Source organism: Thalassophryne amazonica, chromosome 3, assembly GCF_902500255.1.
Source record: "Thalassophryne amazonica chromosome 3, fThaAma1.1, whole genome shotgun sequence".
NCBI classification, from domain to species: domain Eukaryota; kingdom Metazoa; phylum Chordata; class Actinopteri; order Batrachoidiformes; family Batrachoididae; genus Thalassophryne; species Thalassophryne amazonica.
This window is the reverse complement of record NC_047105.1, coordinates 123,935,004-123,961,397: the sequence shown is the minus strand read 5'-3', so window position 1 is coordinate 123,961,397 and position 26,394 is coordinate 123,935,004. Positions and strand designations below refer to the sequence as shown.

Below are 26,394 nucleotides of genomic sequence, written 5' to 3'. Positions count from 1 at the left end.
AAAACAAAGATGAGGGCTCCAGGAAAATAATTGCTTATCTGGCTAGACCCTGACTTAAATATTTTAAAAAGTACATTAATGCCAACATTTTTTTTCTTATGCATAATTTAATCTGTATTTAACCAGGTTAGTCCCATTGAGGTTGAGACCTCTTTTGCAATGGAGACTTGGACAATTACAAACTTTCCAATTTACCTAACCTGTCTGTCTTTAAATGTTAGTGATAATCAAATAAAAATATCTTCTTACCTCCCTGTTTGTTCTCCTGAGAGTTAAACTTTCATCTGTATGCTAACAGCATAAGCATCGTTAGCAGCTGTGGGCAGTTTCACTCGTTAGTTCCACTTAATGTATGAAATTATTGGTAAAAAAAACGCAGCTCATAACTTTAAAGTCCACAACAAAGTAAATCGTTAGGAGAATCACTGTGCAGTCCCCAAAAATATGCTTTAATAAACACCTGACTCCCCACCCCCACACCCAAAATAACCCTTCTTTCGAGATTATTGGCAGCTTGCAAACCAACACGGCACACTACTGCCACCAACACTTTGGGTGTGGAACTGAATGAATGGATTCTGACGTATATCAAAAATAACACGGAAACATTTATTAGTAAAAACCCGGATTTCCGGGAATTTAGGGAAAACTGTCATCACTATACACAACGAGGTAGTTAGGGCCTGTGATTTAACTAAAATCCTAAAAGACAAGAAAAACTAAAATGGGTTTCATTGTGACAGGATACAGCAAAAATTAAATAAATGGGAACAAAGTAAGTTACCTTTTCCTTAACATTTTCAAAGGAAGAGGGGGACACGACTGAGAAACAAACTAGGAAGACGTCTGTCTGTGGATAACTCAGAGGTCGTAACCTGTCGTAGTCTTCCTGACCTGTCAAAAACACAAACCACATAATTAACCCACAATTTCATCAATTTAATGCCACTGGAACAATGGTCAGTGTAATCAATGTCATAAAGGGCAACAGTCTCTCTCTCTCTCTCTCACACACACACTTAACAAAAATACCTTGTACACAAACAAACAAAACTCATAGACAAAGTAGTTAAAAGAAAAAAGAAAAAAACAAAAACAATGTACAAAGTGCCCAAAAGGTGTAGGCAGAAGCAACGGTTATCAACACCTACAGCCCTCCGTACAGTCAAATTAAACCAGGCTATGTGCCTGATCATGAACGATCATTTCCAAACAAAATGTGATGTGAAGTCACATATTTCCCAAACAGCTCCTATTACGGGCTAGTTACCGCCATACATTTTCAGTTGTAAGGATTCAAGCGTAGCAGTTTCTTCATACAACACACAAACTCATCCTGTTCCATCAGATACATATCCAAAGAACATCATATCTTTATATAAATATTTGAACCGGTTAATATTTGGACATCGTTTGAGTTCCTCATGTAGATCATTCCATTTTTGGGGGGCCACAAATGGAGACACAGAAGCATTTCCTGGTCATCCAAGCACCCACAATTTTGAAATGATACAAACTCCTTAAATTACATATTCCTTCTCTTGGTGCAAAGAAATCTTGAATTTGAAATGGCAATTGCATATTTTTCTCTTTGTACATCAATTGAACAGTCTTGAACATTATCAGATCATAGAGTTTTAATATTTTCGATTTAATGAACAATGGGTTGGTATGAACATGATACCCTGCATTGTGAATTATTCTTAATGCTCTTTTTTGAAGGATGAATAATGGTTGCACTGTAGCTTTATAGTTATTGTCCCAGACGTCTGCACAATAAGTCAGGTAAGGTGCAATCAATGTGCAAAACAGAGTATGCAGGGATTTGCCATCAAGAATGTGTTTAGCCTTATTTAAAACTGCAATACTTTTTGATACTTTCTTTTGACTATCTTGAATGTGATCTTTCCAGTTGATTCTTTCATCAATAATCAACTGGAGTCAACAGTCCTGAAAATACAGGATATTTCTCAAGCCAAAATACCGCTAATGAATACCTGATAAATTAAGACTACTTCCCAGCTCTTGATTGACTGAGCACACTTAACTACAGTACAGTTAATTAACTGTGGGTGAAGCAAGAAGAGTTGGGAAAACAAGCAGGAGTGGTACCTTCCAGGAGTTGGAGATCCTTGTTATTTTCACCTTGAAGTGGAAGTGCGCAATACACTTAGTTCCTTTTGTTTAAAAAGTCTCATTCAATGTCTTTTAAAAAAAGTGCAATTTACTCAGATGCATCTTACTCGACTGATCCCCATTTTACAAAGTAAAAATACAACAACACTGACAAGGTAGGACAATTGCTCACGGTAAGTGCACAATCAGGTGTTACCATTTTAATAATGCAATGTTACCAACCTATATCTCATAAAACAATGCCATTAGGGACATTAAAAGCTATTGCTAAGGACCCTTGGGCATACCTTTATCTGTGCCCTGTTTTTACAGTTTGGAAATGCATAAAAAAACCTCAAAAATGGTGAATATATGGTGAAAAAAATGCACTTTTTTGCATGTTACCTCGTTTCATGTGAAATTTGCTCATTATGTAAAAGCTGATATTTATCCTCTCGAACCTTTCAAAGAACTACACCAATCAGTGACATTCCCAGTATTTCTCTGGTCATGACACAAGTAACGGAATCAAAATATCTTCACTTGGAGCCAAGCAGCAGTCATTTGAGTAAAATAATAGGTTTGTAACCAGAATCCAAATTTGTCAATTCATTTGAGAAAACACTATGTTCTAAACATAAATCCTTTGATTTCATAATTCCTGTTTATTAGATTTGACACCTAAATGGATCCCCTACAAAACAGTGCTAGTAATTTGTTTCAGTTTTATTGCCGGAACTTCTGGGAAATTCACATAATCAGGGATGTGGATGTCCCCCAAAATATTGTAGTCTCCGTAGTAGCATACTCACAGAGAGGCAACACTAGGTGCAGGAATGATACCAATATATTTCACTAGAGTGTCATTGTCTCAACTATGATCTAGAAATTGGAAGCGATATATTTATTTTTAGTACCTCAAGAATGACAATTTGTGCCAAATGTAGTCTCCATAGAGCCTTGTAGTCTCCGTAGTAGTAGCTCTATACTAGAATCACTTGTAAAACTATGATGGAGGTTTTACATCAGAAATTTTGGTCCAGTCTTTTGACTCACATTATAGGACACAGAAATAACACCATTTCCAATGCTTTGGTGTGTAACTTTTTGGAATAAAAGAGTTCTTCACAAACCTAATGTAGTCCCCGTAGTACCTGTTTTTGTTCACAAGGATCAAGCACTCGGTCTGTCACCGAAGAAAATCTAAATGGTATTTGCTCATGAAATTCTGCATGAAGATCCCTTGGGATGTTATCATTGTGAAACAAACTATTAAGCATTATAATGAATTTCATTTTTCGCCAAAAGTGAAACACTAGTGGTACACCTGATTGTGCAATTACCGTCAGGAAAAGCATGTTCCAGGTGGCCAGCCACATGAGCCACCTCAGGTTTGGACCTGGGCACCACCATGCAGTGGATGGTCACATCGCAGACCCTTGGTGTCCTCCCATTATTTCTTCTTTTCAGGAGATGAGATTACAAACATTTATTTTTTGTTTGCAATTGTCCTGGATCAAGATGAAGATCCAGGCTTTCAATGACTTCCTGATATCGGGCATCAAAAGTATCTGCAAGCAGCAAAATTTGTCAACTTGTATAGACATTCACTTCTCTTTGCGGTGACATTCATGTCTCTGGTTCCTTGACTTTTGAGATCAGGAGACATCTGGGAAGAAGTCATGAGAACTGAGCTGATGGTGAACTGAGGTCACTGGACAGAGGTGTTCAGCAATGTCAATATCTTTGCAGCAGAACACAGGTTAAAGGCTTGAGGTTCCTGGTGCCCCCTGGCTTACTATGTGGTTGTGAGACTTGGACTCTCTTGAGTAATCGAAGGCGATGACTGGATGTCTTTGGCACAAGGTCTTTTTGGAAAATCCTGGGATACCACTGGAATGCCATGTGGTGGAACACTGTGGGCATGATCATGCACACAGGCAGCACAGTGGATTAGTGGTTAGCACTACTGCCTCGCAACAAAAAGGTCAGAGGTTTGCTTCTGAACTGGTCCTTTATGTTTGGCGTTTGCATGTTTTCCCTGTATTTGAGTGGGTTCCCTCCAGATGCTCTGGCTTTTTCCCACTTCCACAGACATGCACAATAGGTTAATTGATGACTCCAAATTGACTGTAGGTGTGTGAGAGAGTGTGAATGTGTTTGTCTGCCTATGTGCTACCAGTTTGATAGAGTGGTGCCCTGTCCAGGGTGTAGCCTTGCCCAGTGATCGATGGGATAGGCTCTCCAGCCCACCAGCGACCCTGAACTGGAATAAGTGGGTTTAGAACATGGATGGTTGATCCAGTACACAGCTGCCCCAGTGTTGAGGACCTGGGCGGATGGAAGCGGTCAAGAGGACACCCACATGTCACTGGGCCGTGGCAGACAGATTGTTACTCTTGAGATGTTGGAAAAGACTAGTTGTCTATCAGGGCGGTTGCCCTCCAGGACCCAAGGGGGTTCTGTATTGTGGATGCAGAAAAATGCAGGAACAGTGCATGTTCCTGGACTTGACTAGAAAAGGCCAAATTGGGTTTTATTTATAATTGATATTTGACATTGACAATTACTTGCAATGTCAAGTGACTGAATGCAAGACAACCTAATAAACAGAGGTCAGAATTAAACATACCTGCTGTATCAAAGAGACCCAAAGTGTAGGGCTCACCACCAATCATTACAGTTACAGCATAGTTATCAAACACCTGTAACACACAACCAAGAACAACGGTTATCGCTGAAATCAACCTTTCTATAATGTACTGTATGCATTTTGGCAACACAAAACAGTGATGTTCCCGGAGGGCGTGGAGTGCAGATTTTCCACCTGGATTTCCTCAAAACAGGCATTATTAAATCTGCTGGGCAATCTGTTGATACATAGATCAAAACTGGGTATATAATTAAACGAGGTACATCCCATATGACCAAATCTATTAAAGGCATTTTTATTTCTTTTAAACTGATCAGTATGGGACAAATTAAACACTGTTCACTAAAAAAGTGCACGTTTACTCCAGTGTTACCCCTGCCATAATATTACAGTGTCCCCCTCCTCCCTTGAAGGTCAAGTTAATTTTATTTTCTATATAGTGCCAGATCACAACAGAAGTCATTGAAGGTTACCTTTCATGTAGAACAGGTCTATACCTTGTCCTTTTATTAAACAAACTAAATAGCCTGATGTTATTTAACTTATTTACAAAACAGCATGTCATTACTGTCACTACATGGTTGCATGTTTGCAATTCTCCTCTGCTTTCTGCATCGTGTATGGCGGAGTTCTGCCCCGATGCGCACACACAGTGAATCAACACCAAGGGGTGGGGGGTGGTGGTGGTATGTCAGACTGTGACAGACAAACCAACTGCCCAACAAATGCTGGATTCTGAAACATCAGAGATGTTTTGTGTTGCAAACTGCGTACTAATTACTTTCATCATGCGGATCATGGTAGTTGGGTTCACCCCTTAAGTATGGTCTTTTAAGTCATGTCTAACAAACACACACACGTCCACACTTACCGTAGGTACGTACTCAGAGGGAAACTTGTTTGTGGTGTAAGAGATGAGCAGACAGGTTTTACCGACTGCACCATCTCCAACTACAACACACTTGATGGTCTGCATAGCTGTCTTTTACAGTCCTCACTATTCATTCAAGATCTGGAGCACAAGTAGAAAAACAAGGAATAAGAACAATGTCAATCATTGAGCATGTTGACTGGTATCTGAATATGTAAATTCACAGCATTAGCACAAACACAATTATGTGGCAAATATAAAGTACTTGCCTTCTAAACACTACAACAAATTGAACAGATTAAAATTGCAATTCTGGAGTGAATGGTAATGAAAGCCATCAGAGGGCCAATGAACACCCTGCACGCTTTACACACGTTTTGTTTATTTATTTATTTTTTTGACTGTGTATGACTTCATCATAGGACTTTTGTGTGACTTTTGTTTGAAGTCATACCATTCATCATCTATACCCGCTTCCTCCAATGCAACCTGCCATGTATGGCATGTATACATCAGTATGCAACCTGCCATACATCACCTGTGTTGATGTATGGCAACCTGACATCAACATATTTGCGTCAATCATAGAGATGGACATTTTGGTCACTAGACTGGTGGAACTCCATGAAATTCCCACATGCCTGATTAAAGCATTTGAAGGTATTTCTGTTGCAAATGCCACAGGGGTCTAAAACAACTGTGTAAGTACTAAGTGATTATGGCAGGAGAATGTCTGAAAACACCCATAGCTCATTTGCGATATTTAACATTAAACCTTAAACACATGAAAACATAAAAGGTAGATAAAACTAACTTTATACTTTTTTCCCCCAACTCTGCTCTTTGAAACTTAAAACCTTGATTAAAAACTTCCTGAATCTTAATTTTTCTATTTTTATTGACCTAACAAACATGGTTGTATGCTGAAGCTCGTTAATGTGCTCTGGTGATTAAACAGGAGCAGCCAATGCTGACAAAAGTAGCAAATTTTAGGTTTCGTCAGGGTTTGTAAATGGTTGCAAAACACTGCAAAAACATTTTTAGGGCTGCAAACAGCATTTCTTGTTTGTGAACCTATTTTTTTTTTTTTGCAAACATTTGTAAAACTGTTTTAAGCATTTGTAAATGGCTGTAAATTAGCACTAGTACCTCACAGCAAGAAGGTCGTGGGATTGCTTCCTGCCCTTTCTGTGTGGAGGTTGCATGTTCTCCCAGTGTCTGTGACTACGTTTACATGCAGCCAATAACCCTTTCATAACCAGAATATTAGCAATAACCCGGTTGCGCACGACCATGTAAACACCCGCAAAAACCCAAATATGCTCATATTCCAGTTTTTAAAAACCCAAATAAGACCCCTGGGTTACTCCTTTTCTAACCCGAATATCAGGTCATATAAACGCGCATCGGGATAACCCCATAGAAAGGAACATTATTTTGTGTTCTGCGCATGTCCTATCCGCTAAAAATCTTGGTCTTTTGAGAACGGCAACTACTTGTATGCGGCGTGTGCAACCCACCGGACACCACAGAAGCAGAGGTAAACAGCGCATTGTGTTCTGCGTCCTTATCAGGCGGGCCGGTCACTGCACCGGTTGGCATCACTGCGATTGCTCTCGCTGCCTCCGATGCGCTTACTGAGTCTGCGGGCTTGGTAAACGCCGCAGCGGACCACTCACACCGCCCCCCTCTCTGCTGTGTGGAGCTGCGCCAACTCTGGCAACAGGTCCAAAGACTACACTCGCTGTTTTGCTGCGGAGCGCTCTGGCAGCCCGCAAGGATAGATTTCTTGTTGAAAAATCCACAGCGCCGCAGGGTCTCGGTATACCGCAGCCGCAGAGCTCCGTGGCCATGACTTGGATTCTTTGCGGGTTCCGCAGCCGTACCCCCAGAGGCAGTGAGTGAAGGGAGAGCACGCCCATTGTGTTCTGCGTGTGTCTGTCTATAATCTTCTTGCACAGAAGAGAAAAGGAGAGAAAAGTGAGAAAATGTTAATGCCTGTTTCAGAAAAGTGTATAAAGTGTGTAGTGAGGGGTTTTACAGCCTTAAAACATCTATTATAATTGTAAAAACTAACACTGACTACTTTGCGGATTTCGCCTATTGCGGGTTACCTTTAGAACGTAACTCCCGCGATAAAAGAGGGACCACTGTACTTCATTAGTATCGTGAAATACACTCAACAAAAATATAAACGCAACACTTTTGATTTTGCTCCCATTTTGTATGAGATGAACTCAAAGATCTAAAACTTTTTCCACATACACAATATCACCATTTCCCTCAAATATTGTTCACAAACCAGTCGAAATCTGTGATAGTGAGCACTTCTCCTTTGCTGAGATAATCCATCCCACCTCACCTGTGCACTAATCATGGTGTCTAATCAGCATCTTGATATGGCACACCTGTGAGGTGGGATGGATTATCTCAGCAAAGGAGAAGTGCTCACTATCACAGATTTAGACTGGTTTGTGAACAATATTTCAGGGAAATGGTGATATTGTGTATGTGGAAAAGGTTTTAGATCTTTGAGTTCATCTCATACAAAATGGGAGCAAAACCAAAAGTGTTGCGTTTATATTTTTGTTGAGTGTACATGAATATAATGTCTTTTATTGACAGTAGAAAGTACCGAGATAGTGACATTTACAAGAAGGTGGCCGAAAAGTTACGCAAAGCAGGATCTGCACGAACGCCAGACTAAATCAAGCACCGGTGGAAGACGTGCGTCGCTGTTTAGATGGGGATATTCCAAATGATACCAGTGACCATGTATACAGGAGTAACTCTGTCTGCTTAAGCATGTAAACAGGTTATTCCTAATGATTCAGAAACTGGAATATTGACCTTAAACCGAATATTAACGGCATGTAAACGTAGTCTGTGTGGGTTTCCTCCGGGCACTCCAGTTTCTTCCCACAACCAAAATACATGCTTATTTAGGTCCCCAGGTGCCGGAGTGCGGCTCTCCTCTGCTCCAAGTGGTTGGATTGTGTGCAACTGTGATTAGGATGGGTTAAATACAGAGGACAAATTTTGTTGTATGTATGTTTGTACAATGACAATAAAGGCTCTATTCTATTCTCTCTAACCAAAACAGTGTACCTTTTCTCCTCCTTTTTCCTTAATTTTTTCCTTCTCTTCTGCAGCAGGATAGCTGCAGCAGCAGCCAGACAAATGCAATTCTTCCTCATGCTGATCTTATTCCTGACATAAATTCAGTTCCATATTCTGGAAATCCATCTTCTATATAGTTTGTACAGGCAAAGTCTTCTGAGCTCTGCCTTCCACAGTGGTCAAGAGAAATCTAAATGCTGGAGAGGGTTTGATTCACCTGACATTAGGGCTGCAGCTATCGATTATTTTAGTAATCGAGTATTCTATCGATTGTTCTGGTGATTAATTGAGTAATCAGATAAAAAGTACTTTTGCGTTTTTAAACAACATCAACTGTCCAGGGCTCTTCCTAAGCAATGGCACAATGTCGCTGCGCCATCACACAGATTGTCAAATTTAGTGTATCCCTTTCTGTTTTCCTGGGTAATTATTTTGTCACTTCTTTACAAGTTCTGGATCTTTCCCAGTGTCAGGAGCTCATCCAAAGTCAGGCCAAAGTCTTGACATTTTGCTGAAAGGGCGATGGGATGTTGCTTTGTTTTTGTTTTCCCTAACTTGTAAAAATGAACCATTTTTAAGTTTTTTTTTTTAGCCCTTTCTCTGCTCTTCAGCAGGTGCATTTCGGCTGGGGGTTGAACATGCAAGCTTCACAGTCACTTTTTTTATTATTATTATTTCATTTAAATTACCGTGTTTGTGAAGCGTTGTGTGTTGCCCAAAAAAGCAAAAATTAAAAAACGAAACACTCAGTGCGAGTCTGAACAAGACACAGAAGAAAGAGTGGACTTTTGCTGAGAGGATCTTTCAGAAACTGTTTGTCAGTGTGGCCAGGGACGGAGCTTTGACTCGTGAGGGGAGTGTTGAGAGCCCTTCACACCGAGCAGAGAGAGACAGCAGCCGGCCGCCGGGCGAACAGCCACTCCCCACATAGAGCGGAGAGCAGGCAGCGGATGAAACAGTGTTTTTTTTTTTCAAACAGAAAAACACACTGCTTTGCTTTAAATGCGCAGTAAACTATTTCAGATGATCAGCGTGGACCGTCTTTTTCCTAAAAGGCTTTATTTCACCCTGTGTGCCTAACCGTTTCAGCCCTACCTGACATTCACCTGATATTTTACCAGGAATTGGCAAAACACCATAAATGTACCCAAAAGTTTCAAACAATGTTGCTAAAGCCCCTTTCACACCAGGGCTGCTTCGAGTTGCTTCATGTGGTGTCATGACGATGCAGTAATGTCTGCGTCAGGTGTGCACAGCAGGGGGGCAGAGAGGAGGTGAGGATGCAGCCTGCAGGTCCTCTGCACAGAGAAATCAGAGTGCACATTTTGGCTGCAGCCAGACTGTGCACTCTGATTTCTCTTCTCGTTGATATTTGTTCTTGTGCTGGTCTGCGCACTGAGTTCTGTTATAGTTTATTGTTCTTCTTTTGACCGCAAGCTCTGTGCATGTGCACGAACCATCTGTGAGTGAATGTGGAGATGCCTAGAGTTATACTTGATGTGGAGATGTCCTGTCTCTGGCAATCAGTCTGTGAGCAGGACTTATGTCCTTTCTTGTCCTTTATCAAACATAGTGATGAGAGAGTTTGAGGGGAGAGTGAGGAACTGCAACAGCCACAGTTTTTTTTTTTTCTTTTAATGGTTCACATGTGCACACGCAAATGAATCGTCCGTGAGTGGACTGGAGATGTCTGGTCTTTTTACTGGATGTGGACATGTACTGTCTCTGGCAATCAGTCTGTGAGCAGGACTTTTATGGACTTTATTTAAACACATTTTTGAGAAAAGAGCGAGTAGGTGCAGCTGCAGTCAGGCTGCAATCAGCATTTTTTTTCTGTGATCTTTTTGAGCGTATAGTTTTTGCTGCATTGTGTACACGGTATAAAAACAATCCTGCATGATTTATATTTCGGGAACAATGGAACACAGCAGGAAACATAAACTGGCGTTGGGTAAATTAAACATGTTTAATTTCTGGCGTCCGATTCGTTTTGTCCTTTGGGTCCCTCGCGTTGTTGTGGCATTGAGCTACATCGTCCCAGCACTTGGTTGCATCCATGTGGCGTCGTCATGACGCCGCATGACGCAACTTGAAGTGGGCCCAGTGTGAAAGGGGCTTAACATATGCTAATTGTCGCAAGTGTTCACCCATTGTTATTGGCCAACACTTTCCCAAACTTTTGTGCTGATGTTGCGAATTGAGGCTAAACATCGCTAATGACTGAGGCAAACCCTGATTTTTGCAGCGCTTGTCTACATTCGCAGCTCCAAGATACTAGCCATAGAGCAAAGGTCCACTGTTGACAGAAGTATGACCTCTTAGAAAACTAACTTTGTTTTCATATTAAAATGATTTCATAGCCAGTTGTATGCAAAAGAAAAGGAAACTACAAGCATTTAATAACTCACTCATGCAGCGAACAGGAGAAAGAAAAAAAAAGTCATGAGCATTAATCCCTTCATTGTAATAATAAAAAAACCTGTAACTCTACACCGAGATGTTTACTATTCTTCACCTAATGTATAGAAAGCCCATAGCAACTCATTAAGAGGAAAAGTCTGCGTTTTAATGGTGCTACGCAGTTGGACCATAGCACACAGACTCAGTGCAGTGTGTGAAGGCGATTTCTTCATTTCAGGGTTCAATTTAGGGTTTGGGAATTTGGAGTCCTTGGAAATCCCTGGGGTAAAATAAATAAATCAAACAATTCTTATGTTCAAATGCAATGTATAATTGAATACAACCCCAGAGCTTCTGAGAATTTTTTTCCAGGCATGGTGGTACAAGGGATTAAAGCAAAAAATAAATAAATGAATAAATCTTGTGACTTTTACAGCCAAATCATAAAGTGTTCACTATCTCCCTTTATAGAAACCCTTTGCGATCACATCCTAGGATTTAAAGTAAAACAAGGTGGAAACAGCTAAAACAACAATCAGAATAAACAGCAATCTTTTAAATTACAAAAGATTAAATACAAGCGATGTTTCTTTTCCTGGTCAAAAAAGGATAAGCACAAATTCCAAAAATGAATTGATTTTCTCTTCATATTTAGAATAGGCTAATAAAAAACCCACTGGTAAATGGAAAAAATAAAAATAATGCAATGCTAAAATACCCTAGGCTGTATGAGCATGTAATCAATGAAGGAATTTGTAAAAAAGAATGTGACCTTTTGACCCCTTAGAATATGTCAAGGTTAAAGGCATGTAGGTTAGGTGAATTGGAAACTTTATAATTGTCCAGGCCTCCCTTGCAAAAGAGATTTCGATCTCAATGGGACTAACCTGGTCAAACAAAGGTTAAATAAAAAAAAGTTACCCGTCTTTGAACTTGTCCAAGGTCTGTGTCCCAAGAATGCTCCCAGTGAATTTGAAGACCCTGGCAGCAATAGGACTGGACATATGCTGAGCACACACAGAGGGACAGACGGACAGACGGGTACAAAGTCTTTGCAATACCCGAAGTGAGTGTTGGCCTCACTTCATCTGAATTCGGGGTGTCTTTGTGAAGCTTAGGCTAGCAGCTGGCGACCACCTCAGTTATTATATGAGCATCTGATGCAAATGTAAAAGCACTATATAAAGGCAGTCCATTTACCATTTAGTATTCTCTCCACTTTCCTGTCAATTTACTGCTGGTGAATTCATACTTTAGGTGTAGTTTTTCCAGCCTACTGATTGTGCTCTTTGTCCCACTGTCCAAGGTACTGATGACGTCTCACAATGTTGACAGCTTCACACCACAGGACACTGGACTAACCACAAGATGCCATGCCTGACACAGATGCAGCGCACTGCAGTCTGCATTTGGAATTAATTTTACCGCGGTGACAGGCCCATTGACAGCATGATGGAGGAACACCAACCCTGCACCGCAGGGTGTTGGAAGACCACCTGCCTGCAGCGCAAATGGTTGCATGGTCATCTCAATAATAGCACTTTGTTTAGATGTTGCTTTGGTTTCCTGTTTTCTATTTATTCTACTGTGAGAATAACCTAAGCAGTGGGTCACCCCTCTGAGTCTGGTTTGCTTTAGGTTTCTTCCTCAATATCAGAGGGAGTTTTTCCTTACTACTGTGGCCTGTGTGCTTGCTCTAAAGGTTGGGTAAGGTTAGACCTTACTCATGTGAAGCGTCTTGAAGCATCTTTGTTGTGATTTGGCACGATATAAATTAAATAAATTGAAAGTGATACCCAATGGATATGTTTTGGCCTCAGGTAAAAGTGACCTGTTTTCTCTTATTCCAGACATCTAAGTAGAGTGAGGTAAAAAAAATTTGAAACTGCTGGAATGTGAGTACCAATGTTGGGGAGGCTGTGGGCAGGGATTACCCTCCCACAGGTCGGGGGTGGGGGGACCTTTCCTGGGAAAAAGTTTTTGAAAGCAGTAATCAAAGTGGTGAAAAACAAAAAAAAGGTGAAACACAAAATTATTAGGGGGGTCTGGGGACATGGTCCACCCCCCCCCCCCAGAAACTTTGAATTCTAGAAGCTCTGAGATGCAATCTGGGGTTATTCTACACAACAGGGCTGAAACAATTAGTCGAGTAACTTGAATAATTCGATTACAAAAAATGTTCGAGGCAAATTCTGTGCCTCGAAGCTTCGTTTAACGTTGTAGTACATATGCCATGCCTGTGAGTGGTGCTGTAACGTCCCCAGAAAAACAAACAGAAGAAGACTAGAACATGCATGAGCCGTGTAAGTGCTAATCAGAACAGAATAAAGCCATTTAGAAGAAAAACAGTCCATGCTGATCATCTGAAATAGTTTACTGCGCATTTAAAGTGAAGCAGTGTGTTTGTTTCTAAAACAAAACACCGTTTCGTCCGCTGCCTGCTCTCCGCTCTACGTGGGGAGTGGCTATTTCCATGGCGGCCGGTGGCTGCCTCTCTCTGCCCGGTGTGAGCGGCTCAGCACTGCCCTCACAGCTCTGTCCCGGCCACACTGGCAAACAGTCTCTGGAAGAAGTCCACTCTTCCTTCTGTATTTTGCTCAGACGCGCACTGAGTGTTTCACTTTTTAGTTTTCGCTTTTTTTGGGCAACACACAACACTTCACAAACGGTAACTCAAATAAAATAATAATAACAACAATTTAATTAAAAAAACCTGACTGCGAGGCTTGCATGTTCAACCTCCAACTGAAATGCATTGACTGAATCACAGAGCAAAAGGGATTAAAAAAAAAAGTCACGCAGGGACCCAGTTCACCAACCTTAAAAAAAAAACACTTAAAATGGTTCAATTTTACAAGTTAAGGTAAAGAAAAAACAGAAAGCTACATCCCATCACCATTTCAGCAAAATGTCAAGACTTTGGCTGGGCTCCTGACACCAGGAAACATCCAAAACTTGTAAAGATGTGAAAAAATAAATGATTACCTAGGAAAACACAAAGGGATACACTAAATTTGACAATCTCCGTGATGAGGCAGCGACACTGTGCCATTGCTTAGGGAGAGCCTGGACTGTTGATGTTGTTAAAAACGCAAAAGTACTTTTTATTCGATTACTCGATTAATCGCCAGAATAATCAATAGAATACTCGATTACTAAAATAATCGATAGCTGCAGCCCTACTACACAATAAATTGTAGTGAGTGCAGTACCCATTTTGGTGAGAAAAAAAAAAAGTTTCTTATTCAAAATCACTCCTCTAGCAGCATTCTCACAAGGATTTACACAAGGAGGAGAAAATGTGGACAAATGAGCTTTTGACTTTCCCAATCACCGAATAGCCTGCAAATCAAGAGCGCAAAAGGAATGAAAGAGGAACAAAATGAAACTGAAACTAAGTTGATCTCGACACTTTAAATGAAACGCGCCTGGAGCCACTGCTGAAGCAGTGTGTGTCTGCATCCTGCGTTCCAGGACTCAGCACTGGGATGGAGCTCTGTAGCGCCTGAGTCCTGGAGAACCTGCAAAGAGAAGCGTGCAATCCGACCCACTGTGGAGATCTGTGTGCACTTCGGTGGATCCACCTGCTCTGGTTGCTCGTCCAGAACAAAGCAGTTATCATCTCATTCATCATCATTTTTTTTTTTTTTTTTGCATTACAGAAACGTGCTCCATTCTCAAAATGGTAAAGAAAACGGTACTCAGGTTTCCAGATGGACAGCAGGAAGGTTTCCAGATGGACAGCAGGATGCACTGCTTCCTTGTCAGGACTGGGGACATCAGACATCAACTTCAGTCATTCTGCCCCCCCCCCCCCCCCCCCCCAAAGAACTAGAAAATATTGCCACTTAAAGTCACAAGCAAACTTAAAACTTTCCGTCTCTTGTTTCAGCGTTGAGCACGGGACAGAGAGAGAGAGAGAGAGAGAGAGAGAGAGAGAGAGAGAGAGAGAGAGAGAGAGAGAGAGAGAGAGAGAGAGCTGTCTCGTTGCCTTTTTTTTCCCCAAAAACCTGGTGTTTCTTAGGACTGGGTGCTGCGGCTGTGTGATCAAGCAGTCAGTGACACGCACACGCGTGGGTTCAGTTTGCACAAACCAAGGCGCAGTTCGCAGACGACACGAAATATTACATCCTCTGCAACAAGGCTGATCTCTCTCCAGCAAAGCCCCACCGCTGCGAACAAATACACAGCGATCAAGGATCACCTCCTCAAAACTTTTGAACTGTCAGACGCTGACAGGGCCAGCAGGCTCTTCTGGGCTGGAGGACAGCAAGCCCTTCAGAGTTCATGGACAGAATGCTGCACACCGGCCGGACGTTTTGTGCAGCAACTCTCTCCTCAGGTGTGCACAGCGCTGGAACAACACCGTGATCACGGACTGCTGTACGCTGGCGGTGCAGCTTGACAAATTCTTCCTGGCCGGCCAGGCGTAACAACAGCTGTACAGCAGCCCCACACCACAGGGGTCGAAATACATTTTTTAACCTACTTGCACTGGTGCTAGAAAAAAAAAATTACTTGCACAACCAAAAGTTACTTTAGTCACTTTCACACCGGACCCACTTCGAGTTGCTTCTGAAATTATACTGTTTTTGCTATCTCTTCAAGAGACACTGAAACAAGAATTGTGCTGAACAATACCTTACTGTTAGCAAAATATTTTATACATACATGTAAATGTAAGAAAGTAAAGCCCATTTTCACATTTTTTAAAAAACAAATGCAAGATAACTATGTTAAATCCCTGAAACAGATGACATGTAAAAATGCACTCTCTGATGGAAGCCATAGAAGATCTACAACTTTTGCTGACCTCTGTTTGTATATGGATGCATATCTTTTTTTTGTGTGTGTGTGCGTGTCTCTGTGTGTGCGAAGGATGTATCCTCCCTTTTTTCCTGTCTCTCTCTTTTTTTCTTCTTTTGTTAAGTTACCAGTGCCTTGTAAACCGCACTAGAATAGGGATGGGTATCGAGAACCGGTTCGTTTCGGGTATCATTAAGAAATGATTCAATCCACCAACATCAAGCTTTTTGCTTAACGATTCTGTTATCGGTCCTTCAGAGTGGCCGTTGTTTTGGGGGGGTGTTTGTCAGGAAATCATCATTTCTCTACATTGATTACAGACCCTGCAGCGGGTCTGTAATCAACTTTTCTGCAGCGCGGCTTTGCTTTGAACCTTGAACCAATCGAAACAGTGATTCGCAGATTGAAGCAGTGCTTCAATCATTGCTTCATTTCTTTCGCTTAATTTCCCCCCGCTAAAACCCTAAAGAGCATATGTCTGAGTATTATTTACCTTTTTTATGTTAAACCGACCTGTTATGGTCTTCTGAAACAGTTGACAGATGTATTTTATAACTTAAAAACGGGGAGCGAGGCTAACACATTAGCATGTCTATGGCATTTTCAATGTTAAAAGTTAGCATTAAGCAGTTGCAGCTGTCATCACGTTCAGGTGCATTTGTTTTCAAATTGTAATATTTTTTAAATTTATTTTTGTTTATATATTAATAATCTAATGATTATTATATACAATATATACTTACTATATATAATTTTAAAGAGAGAAAAAGAACCTGAATAGAAACACAACAGAAAATATAAAACCAACAATGAACATACATAAATAAATACATATATACATACAGAAATAAATAAGTGTTTCCTGTGAACACCCAGTGACTCTTACACCTCCACTTCATCCCCATCCTATTTAACTTTAATGACAGTTTGTTTTGGTCAAACCATATTTTCAATGTGTTAATTTCTTCAGTGGTTTCCTCCAGAACTATCTGCCTTGCTAGAAAACTGCTGCATCCTTGTAAGAGCAGAATACTACTGGAATTAATTTGAATAAGGAAAGTTGGGTTTTTTATCACTAAATGGATGCTGCACTCACTGCAGTTTATTGTCTGGAATAGTCCCAGATTGCATTTCAGAGTTTCTAGAATTCAAGCATTTTCGTGCGGGTGGTGTTGGGGGGTAATTTTGGGTTTCAGCTTTTTTTGTTTTTCAGCACTTTCATCCCTGAATGTGTCAATCGTGAGTCACTTTTGTGCTGATTAAAGTCACTAACTGGGACTCCTGTCTTGTTGCGAGAAAGAAACGAGAATCATCCTCCGTTCTGTTCACACAGCTCCAAACGCTGCGCGGCTCTCTGCCGAGTCAAGTTAGAAAAATAGAGTCCAGTCAGAATTAATAACTTCAAAGCGAAACACTGTTTTATTTTTATTTATGTCCAGAGATCAAGGATACAGTGACCAATTCCATATTTATTTACTTTAAGACTCAATGAAATACATAGAAAACCTGTAAAGCCTACTTTTAGTACAAAATTCAAAAGAGGTATCGATAAGGGAATCAATAAGGAATCGGATTGATAAGCAGAATCGATAATGGCATCGATAGATAAAATCTTATCAATACCCATCCCTACACTAGAATGTTTCAAACTGTTAAATGCCATGATGTTTTGTACATTTAATTCATTAAAAAAAAAAAAAAAAAAGTTGCTTCTTCATGTGGCATCATGATGACGCAGGAATTTCTGCGTCAGGTTCCTGCAGCAGGGGGCAGAGAGGAGGTGAGAACGCAGCCTGAAGGTTCTCTGCACAGAGAAGTCTTCTAGTTCATATTTATTCTTGTGCTGAGCTGCAGGTCTGCGCTCTGAGTTCAGTTATAGTTTATCTTTCCTCCTGTGACCGCGAAATGCGCGTGCGTGTGCGCAAACGAACCGTCCGTGAGTAAACGTGGAGATGTCTGGAGTTATACTTCATGTGGACATGTCCTGTCTCTGGCAATCAGTCTGTGAGCAGGACTTATGTCCTTTTTTTTTTTTTAAACACAGTTTGAGCAGAGAGCGAGGAACTAACAGCCTGCACCCAGACAGTTTTTTTTTTCACGTGCGCGTGCAAACGAATCGTCACAGCAACTCGCTCCGTGTTTGAGAGTCATAAAACGCAGGGAAGATGACGACAACACACTAGAAATTGTCACAACTACGTCAACTACTGGAACCGTCAACAACAAATTTATTAGTCGACGAGTCGTTTATTTTATTTAAGTCTTTGTTTTTCTCTGAACTCATAGTTTTAGGCAGTGAGCTGCCCTGCCGTCATTTGGACATTCAAATTTTGGGAAAGATGGCTGATTAAAACAGTGGCCATCTTGTTCAAAGCCACCTAAAATGCGCAGTTTACCGACGGAGCTGTCGGTGTGTATGTGTGCACACACGTGCTGAGTCAACCGGCTGCAGACTGTGAGCGAGGGAGGGAGATTCTTGAACGGAGGCATGAGACGTTATTCTGCTGAGAACCATCAGTGCACTTGAGACAGTGAGAGCGGAGCAGAGAGAGAGGACTTTAACCCGAGAGAACATGTTAAAAAAAAAAAACCCACACACAACAAAACCAAACCGTGGAGCTGCCTTTACTTCTCTTTCCACTTTCTCTACCCACGCGGTTCTGATGGCACCGACCTGTTCACACCATGTGCGTGTCGTATATTGAATTTATGAGATCGTGAGATGAAATAAACGGTCAAATATCCTTAAAACATGAGAATATATAAATGAATTGAGCAAAAATTACGCATACACAGGTTTAAAAAAAACCCTGATGTGGAGAAGCTGTGCAGTGATGTTCAGAGGCACAGATCACAAAAAGCTGAGAACTCTGAACTTTAACAGCTGTTATTTTCCAAAGGTATGTATTTATTCAATCTTAAGCTTAATGTAGTGTTCAAGCACAAAACGTGACTGATGAGGAGAAAGAAAAATGACTTAAAAATGACTTCATCACACTAAAATGAACTAGAGTCAGAATAAAAATACAAGCTGCTAATTTTTGTTATTTTTCAAAGTTATTATAAGCTGCAGCTATATGTTTTATTAATTTCAAAGTGAGTTACCTCTTATTTTATTCTGATTTATTTATACAAAAAATATGGGGAGCCAAATCAGCCTGCATTGTTTTGTTCAGTTTATATCAAAGTTTTCCTGCACATGTCTGTTTTTTCCTTCTTTATAAGAGTTTGGTGTTTGCATTTGCTCCACAAAGTTTTAAAACACAATAAAATGTTCACACTTTTCTTTATAGCAGTTCTATAATTTCAGAAATGCAACAGAAACAACCACAAATCAGAAAAAGTTGGGACTATATGTAAAATGAAGATGAAAATAAAAATGTTGCACTATTCCCAGTTTCTCCACTCACAGAAGCCAAACGTTCTTCCTGAGTTATGTCTTGGTGGGTTCCCTCACTTGTCTCCTTCCAGCATGGACGTTTAGTTTTTGAGAACTGCCTACCTGACACAGATTTACTATGAAGTACCACTGTTTGTATTTCTGAATGATTGATGTAAATGAAGTCTAAGAAATAGTCACTGATTTGGAAATGTTCATGTTTTCATCCCCAGATGTTTCTCGGAAAATGCTGCAGGCCTTACTTTAGGAAATTATGTATGATCCAACTAGTCGACTAATCGCAAAAATAATCGTTGACTAGTCGATTATCAAAATAGTCATTTGTGGCAGCCCTACAAATAACTGGAGCTGCAGGAGCTCCAGTTTGAGGACCTCCTGTCCCGTTCGCACGCGCACATGTAAACAAAGAAAAGAAAAGAAAAAAACTGGCTGCCGCTGCGGGTTCCTCGCACTCTCTCCCCTCAAACTCTGTCATCATTGTGTTATAAACCAGTCACCATTTGTTTTATTATACATCTGTGTAGTTAATAAATAAAATAATCTTCACGGACAATTCGTTCATGCGCACACGTGAAAAAAAAAACTGTCTGCCGCTGCTGCTGCTGCTCTCCCCTGACACATCAGAGGAGGAGTTTTAAGGTCAATATAAGACTGACTTTTGGTTGTGCAAGTAACTTTTTTTTGGTGCAAGTATTTTTTTTGTTACTATCATCAGTGCAAGTAGGGTAAAAAATGTATTTCAAACCCTGGGCACACAAAAACAAATCCACTACGCTGTAAGCCATCTAGATGCATGAACAGCTGTTAGGATGAAAAGCGAGACTAATATCAGATTTTTTTCGCTGCACTGAGGAAGTACACAGTCTGTGTTGTTTTTCTGTGTTGTTGTTTTTTTTCGTATTTTTTTGGACGTACAGGAAGTCAGTGCATGGCATCAAGGGCTACTGCTATGAGGTATAAAAACAAAACACCCCTCGCGTGGGGAGCAATACGACTGGATCTACTTCACTGGGGATGGTGGACGGATCCCCTTCACCCCCGGCTTTTCGAAAACGAATCATCTTGTTTTACATATTTTTTTAAAAATCCAGTACTTTTCTGAGGTATAAAAACAAAACACCCCTCGTCTGGGGAGCAACATGAGCGGAGGATCCAGTTTGTTGGGGATGTCGGAAGGATCACCTGAGCCGGAGGTGAAGGTGAACTGCAGTCCACTTTCAAGTTTAGACAGAAAACGCCACCAACTTATGACAAAAATTGATGCTTTGTATGAATTACAGGGATCGACATTGCCATTTGCCCATTGTCCTGGTGGTGATTTGGCCCACTTTCAGGCCACTATAATTTATAACAAAATGATGGCCCACTCAGGCCACTATTTTAACATTTTTTTTTCAGTAGCAAAGTCTAAGTCATTCTTCACATCTCCATCTCATCAGACTTTAGCAAGTCCGCCATGTTTGTTTTTGTTTCGCACATTCCCACAGTCGTGTGCATGCTCCTCTGAGGAAACGAAATTTTAGGTCAAAGAAATGTATATTTGTCCATATGTGGAGTGTGCACTGATCAGGGTTATTCAAGAGAATACAGTTCAGTGTAATTTCCCCTGCTTTTTTAGAGTATTGTCTGAACAGCTTTTCTCCTTGTCCTGTGCAATCAGACAACCATTAATATTGAGCCCTGCTGATACAACAGTTCAACTATGCATTAAGACAATGCTCAGAGATCAAAGAGGGTGAGTGCAGCCACAATAACAACTCTAGTTTTAATCCACACATTTGTGTTTGTAGGTTAACAGGCAATTTAAGGAGCAAATCCAGCCTGCATGATATGAGTTAGACCTGCAATGTGGGCTATCAGTGTTCAATATATGACTTGCGATAAAAGAACAAACACTGATGACTCTAGGGATGTGAATCGTACAACAACTCATGATTCAATTCGATTCCGATTCTTGGTGTGATGGTTCGATTCAGAATAGATTTTCGATTCAAAGAGCTCTGAGAAATGGTTATATTACTTGTTTATGTTTAAGAAAATGCAGCTTTACAAGGTTAATCAAGTGATTCTAGATGTAAATTTACTTATCTGCTTTGCTCGTTCGGAGTTGCCTGGCAGTTTAGCGAAGCGCTGGCCAGTAGTCGGCTCTTTTAGTTCCGGGTGATAGCGTAGCATGTGGGCTTGCGGATTTGAGGTGTTTCCGAAGTACTTGACTTTCATTTTGCAGATTTTGCACACTGCATAAGTCATGTCAAGCTCCTTCTTACGCAGCAAATAATAAAATCCAAAATGCGCCCAAACATTTGCCTTCAGCAAAGACGGTGCTGGCTGAATTAGCTCTTCATCCGCCATGCTAAACTGAACTCTGCAGCTCACGAGTGTTTGAAGCACGGCAGACCACCCCCCTCGTGCGGGCGCTGTAGTATGGAAGCTGTTGCCTGACAAACAGTACACACAGCAAGTAAGCAAGAAAATGTAAAAAAAAAGCTTTTTAAAAATCGATTCTTGGACATTTTGGATCGATTCAGAATCCCCAGACATCAGTTTGACAAAAGCACAAATGTTGTTCTGTCAGTTTCCCTACTCTACTCACTGTAAAAACATCAACTGTCAAGCCCCATTCACACCGGCCTGTGTAGCGCTGCACTGTGCTGAGTATCTAATATGCACAAATGGCTGCGTATGTTGCGCGCAGGGGAGGAAGCTTGTCTAGCCTCCTCTTCTTCTGTGGTTTAGAGGCTTCAAAGCCAGCAAAGTTCAGCAGAGTCCTGCAGGATGCATAAAATCTAGCAATGCAACACAGTGTTACGTAGACTTGCATACAGTAGCATAGTGTTGCATAGACTTGCGCCGAATGACCGCGAAAAAATTCAACGTTTAATTTTTTTCCATCCATTTGGCGGACCGCTTTGCATCCCTCAGTGTTTTGCCATGTAGGGCTGCATAAGCTCGGTGTAATCGGTACACATTATGCAACTCCACGTTGGCCTGGTGTGAAAAGAGCTTCAGCACTTCTGTGTCAAATCTTACTGTGCATGTCATGGGGTGTGCAAACAAACTTTTTTCTCATTCACTGCACCCTAGGCAGTCTTTTGTGACGTGTTTGTTGTGCATATCACAGTAGCAATGAAAATGTGATTAACTGTGCAGCTCTATTTGATTACATCCACATTTGTGTATAAAATGCACAGGGCTTGTGTAGACCAATCACAAATCTATGTTTGTAATGAAAAAGAACAGTCCTGACGTAGAATCAAAACGTGACAATGCAGCACAGCTACAAGGCATAGTACAACCCCTGGCAAAAATTATGGAATCACCAGCCTCGGAGGATGTTCATTCAGTTGTTTAATTTTGTAGAAAAAAAAGCAGATCACAGACATAACACAAAGCTAAAGTCATTTCAAATGGCAACTTTCTGGCTTTAAGAAACACTATAAGAAATCAGGAAAAAAAATTGTGGCAGTCAGTAACGGTTACTTTTTTAGACCAAGCAGAGGGGAAAAAATATGGAATCACTCAATTCTGAGGAAAAAATTATGGAATCATGAAAACAAAAGAACGCTCCAACACATCACTAGTATTTTGTTGCACCACCTCTGGCTTTTATAACAGCTTGCAGTCTCTGAGGCATGGACTTAATGAGTGACAAACAGTACTCTTCATCAATCTGGCTCCAACTTTCTCTGATTGCTGTTGCCAGATCAGCTTTGCAGGTTGGAGCCTTGTCATGGACCATTTTCTTCAACTTCCACCAAAGATTTTCAATTGGATTAAGATACGGACTATTTGCAGGCCATGACATTGATACTATGTGTCTTTTTGCAAGGAATGTTTTCACAGTTTTTGCTCTATGGCAAGATGCATTATCATCTTGAAAAATGATTTCATCATCCCCAAACATCCTTTCAATTGATGGGATAAGAAAAGTGTCCAAAATATCAACATAAACTTGTGCATTTATTGATGTAATGACAGCCATCTCCTCGACGACCACGTTCACAGCGCGTAGTGACGTCACAATGGAGGGCCACTGTTCAATATTTTCAATACCCCAAAATTATTCAGCCTCAAAACTCTTGTCACTACGATGGAGTACTGTGGCCACAAAGGCATTGTTCATTTTATTTACCGGTATTTTGGATTTCAAGAAGTTGAACTGTCAAGATTTAAGTTTAAACTGAAGAATCAAATCAAAATGTCAAAAATAAAAATGATATAAATTTCAACAAAGTTGAAATGTCAAGAATTCAAAATATCAAGATTGACACTTTTTAAATCTAAAAACATAAGCACAATGACACATGGATTGTGTAAATGAGCTATGAAATAAGTACTTCAGTGCCTTTACCTGACATGCAGCCCCATATCATCAATGACTGTGGACATTTACATGTTCTCTTCAGGCAGTCATCTTTATAAATCTCATTGGAACGGCACCAAACAAAAGTTCCAGCATCATCATCTTGCCCAATGAAGATTCGAGATTCATCACTGAATATGACTTTCATCCAGTCATCCACAGTCCACGACTGCTTTTTCTTAGCCCATTGTAACCTTGTTTTTTTCTGTTTAGGTGTTAATGATGGCTTTCGTTTAGCTTTTCTGTATACTGCTTTAAGTTTTCTGTCTTGACGCTTTGATGTCTTCCTTGGTCTACCAGTATGTTTGCCTTTAACAACCTTCCCATGTTTGTATTTGGTCCAGAGTTTAGACACAGCTGACTGAACAACCAACATCTTTTGCAACATTGCGTGATGATTTACCCTCTTTTAAGAGTTTGATAATCCTCTCCTTTGTTTCAATTGACATCTCTCGCGTTGGAGCCATGATTCATGTCAGTCCACTTGGTGCAACAGCTCTCCAAGATGTGATCACTCCTTTTTAGATGCAGACTAACGAGCAGATCTGATTTGATGCAGGTGTTAGTTTTGGGGATGAAAATTTACAGGGTGATTCCATAATTTATTCCTCAGAATTGAGTGAGTCCATATTTTTTCCCTCTGCTTGGTCTAAAAAAGTAACTGTTACTGACTGCCACAATTATTTTTCCTGATTTCTTATAGTGTTTCTTAAAGCCAGAAAGTTGCCATTTGAAATGACTTTAGTTTTGTGTCATGTCTGTGATCTGCTTTTTTTTTCTACAAAATTAAACAACTGAATGAACATCCTCTGAGGCTGGTGATTCCATAATTATTGCCAGGGGGTGTAATATCACACCAGATTAAGCCACATTTCCTCAGATTCTTTTAAACCTTAAAGACAGACTAATCACATTATGATAAATAAACATTGCAGTTTGAGATCATTCTGTGCCATAATCCAAGACGTATGATGTAATATAACTAAACTATAATACACGATTTGACTAATCAGAGCAGGTTGTGATCAACAACCTGTAGAAGTTATTGTCCAACTACAACTGAGAAATTACAGTAGTGTTAACTTGGATTAAATGACATTAGCTGGTCTAGTCGGCCTCAATCATTTCTTGGCGACTACATATCTTTAGTAGAAAATACACCCAATACAAGCATGACACTGTACTTTTATGGCTATAATCATGGCACGTCATTACCACTGTAATGAAATATTAAATTGCACACCTTACGTTTTTATTGAACAAATTAGCTAGTGTATATTTGTGCTTCTCCCCACTGGATTTAACAGGCCAAGCGCTTTCAAACGTGGGTACAGTTAATCACTACGACAAATACAAACAACCCACATAAATATATACTCGTAGTCCTGGTCTTCATGGCAGGCTGAAATAAACTACGGCTAAATTATTAGCATGCTAACTAGCGAAGCTATCCTTAGCAGATGCTGTATATCAAATTTGATATTTATCGATCACGCAAAGTGCCTGCTACGTCACGAACAGTATTACTAACACAACCTAAGCGTGGCACAGATAAACTATGTATTTAAAATAAACGTCTGTACCGTGAGCTATTTCTGTCGTTCCACCGGGCGTTGTCAATTTGGAGCGAGGGGCTTCCCAGTCAACACAACAGGGACAAGCTACGTACTACGTCACGTCGACCACGTTCGCAGCGCGTAGTGACGTCACAATGGAGGGCCACTGTTCAATATTTTCGATACCCCAAAATTATTCAGCCTCAAAACTCTTGTCACTACGATGGAGTACTGTGGCCACAAAGGCATTGTTCATTTTATTTACCGGTATTTTGGATTTCAAGAAGTTGAACTGTCAAGATTTAAGTTTAAACTGAAGAATCAAATCAAAATGTCAAGAATAAAAATGATATAAATTTCAACAAAGTTGAAATGTCAAGAATTCAAAATATCAAGATTGACACTTTTTAAATCTAAAAACATAAGCACAATGACACATGGATTGTGTAAATGAGCTATGAAATAAGTACTTCAGATGTTTCATTAACAAGGAAATTATTTTAGCACAAACACAATGTGGTAATAAATATGACATTAGATTGTGCTAAAAGTAGTCTGTTATGAAGACTAAACTTGGAAGAAGTGGACATTTCTACTTTATTCTCAAGATATTTCAATTTATCCTTGAAATGCAAGGCTATAAAATAAGTCCTTTGTATTTTTTCTTAACATGGCCCTTCAGCTTCAAAAACATCCATCAGGCAAGGCAGCTTTTGTGCTTACAGGTCATCTCACCAGCAGCACCTGGTGTTTAACAACACTAAATTCCCCACTGGACAAGTAGAAACCAGGGTATGCGAGAATCATCTTCCAGTGCCAATACTCCGCTGTAGACAGGTTTTGCATGGTCTGGCCCTGGTCCAGCCTGAAGACTTGCTGTACACCTTTGGGTAGTAACACAAGTCCATATTCCCAGGTTGTTTATAATTTTGATATGCTTAGATTCTAAAGGCATGAATGTCACCACTAATTAAAACTCAAGTCCCACTTTCATACATATTGGTGAAGGTTAAGTCCACAAAGTCAATGAAAGCCTGGACCTTGGTCTTGGTTAGAGACACCTGTAAGCTGAGACACTACAAACCCCTTAACTTCTTGAGAGCCTCAACC

General features: G+C 40.4%; 1 protein-coding gene across 1 annotated transcript in view; it reads right to left on the bottom strand.

Moving 5' to 3' along the window:
• Positions 1-25,410, bottom strand: part of LOC117507540 (cell division control protein 42 homolog) — a 51,724-nt gene extending 26,314 nt beyond the window's left edge. The window contains exons 1-4 of the mRNA XM_034167406.1: positions 25,312-25,410; positions 5,640-5,780; positions 4,748-4,820; positions 785-894 (exon numbers count right to left, since the gene is read on the bottom strand). Of these exons, the coding sequence (XP_034023297.1) occupies positions 785-894; positions 4,748-4,820; positions 5,640-5,744 (288 nt within the window). The 5' untranslated portion in view covers positions 5,745-5,780; positions 25,312-25,410. The remainder of the gene's footprint in view (positions 1-784; positions 895-4,747; positions 4,821-5,639; positions 5,781-25,311) is intronic.
• Positions 25,411-26,394: the final 984 nt, after the last annotated feature.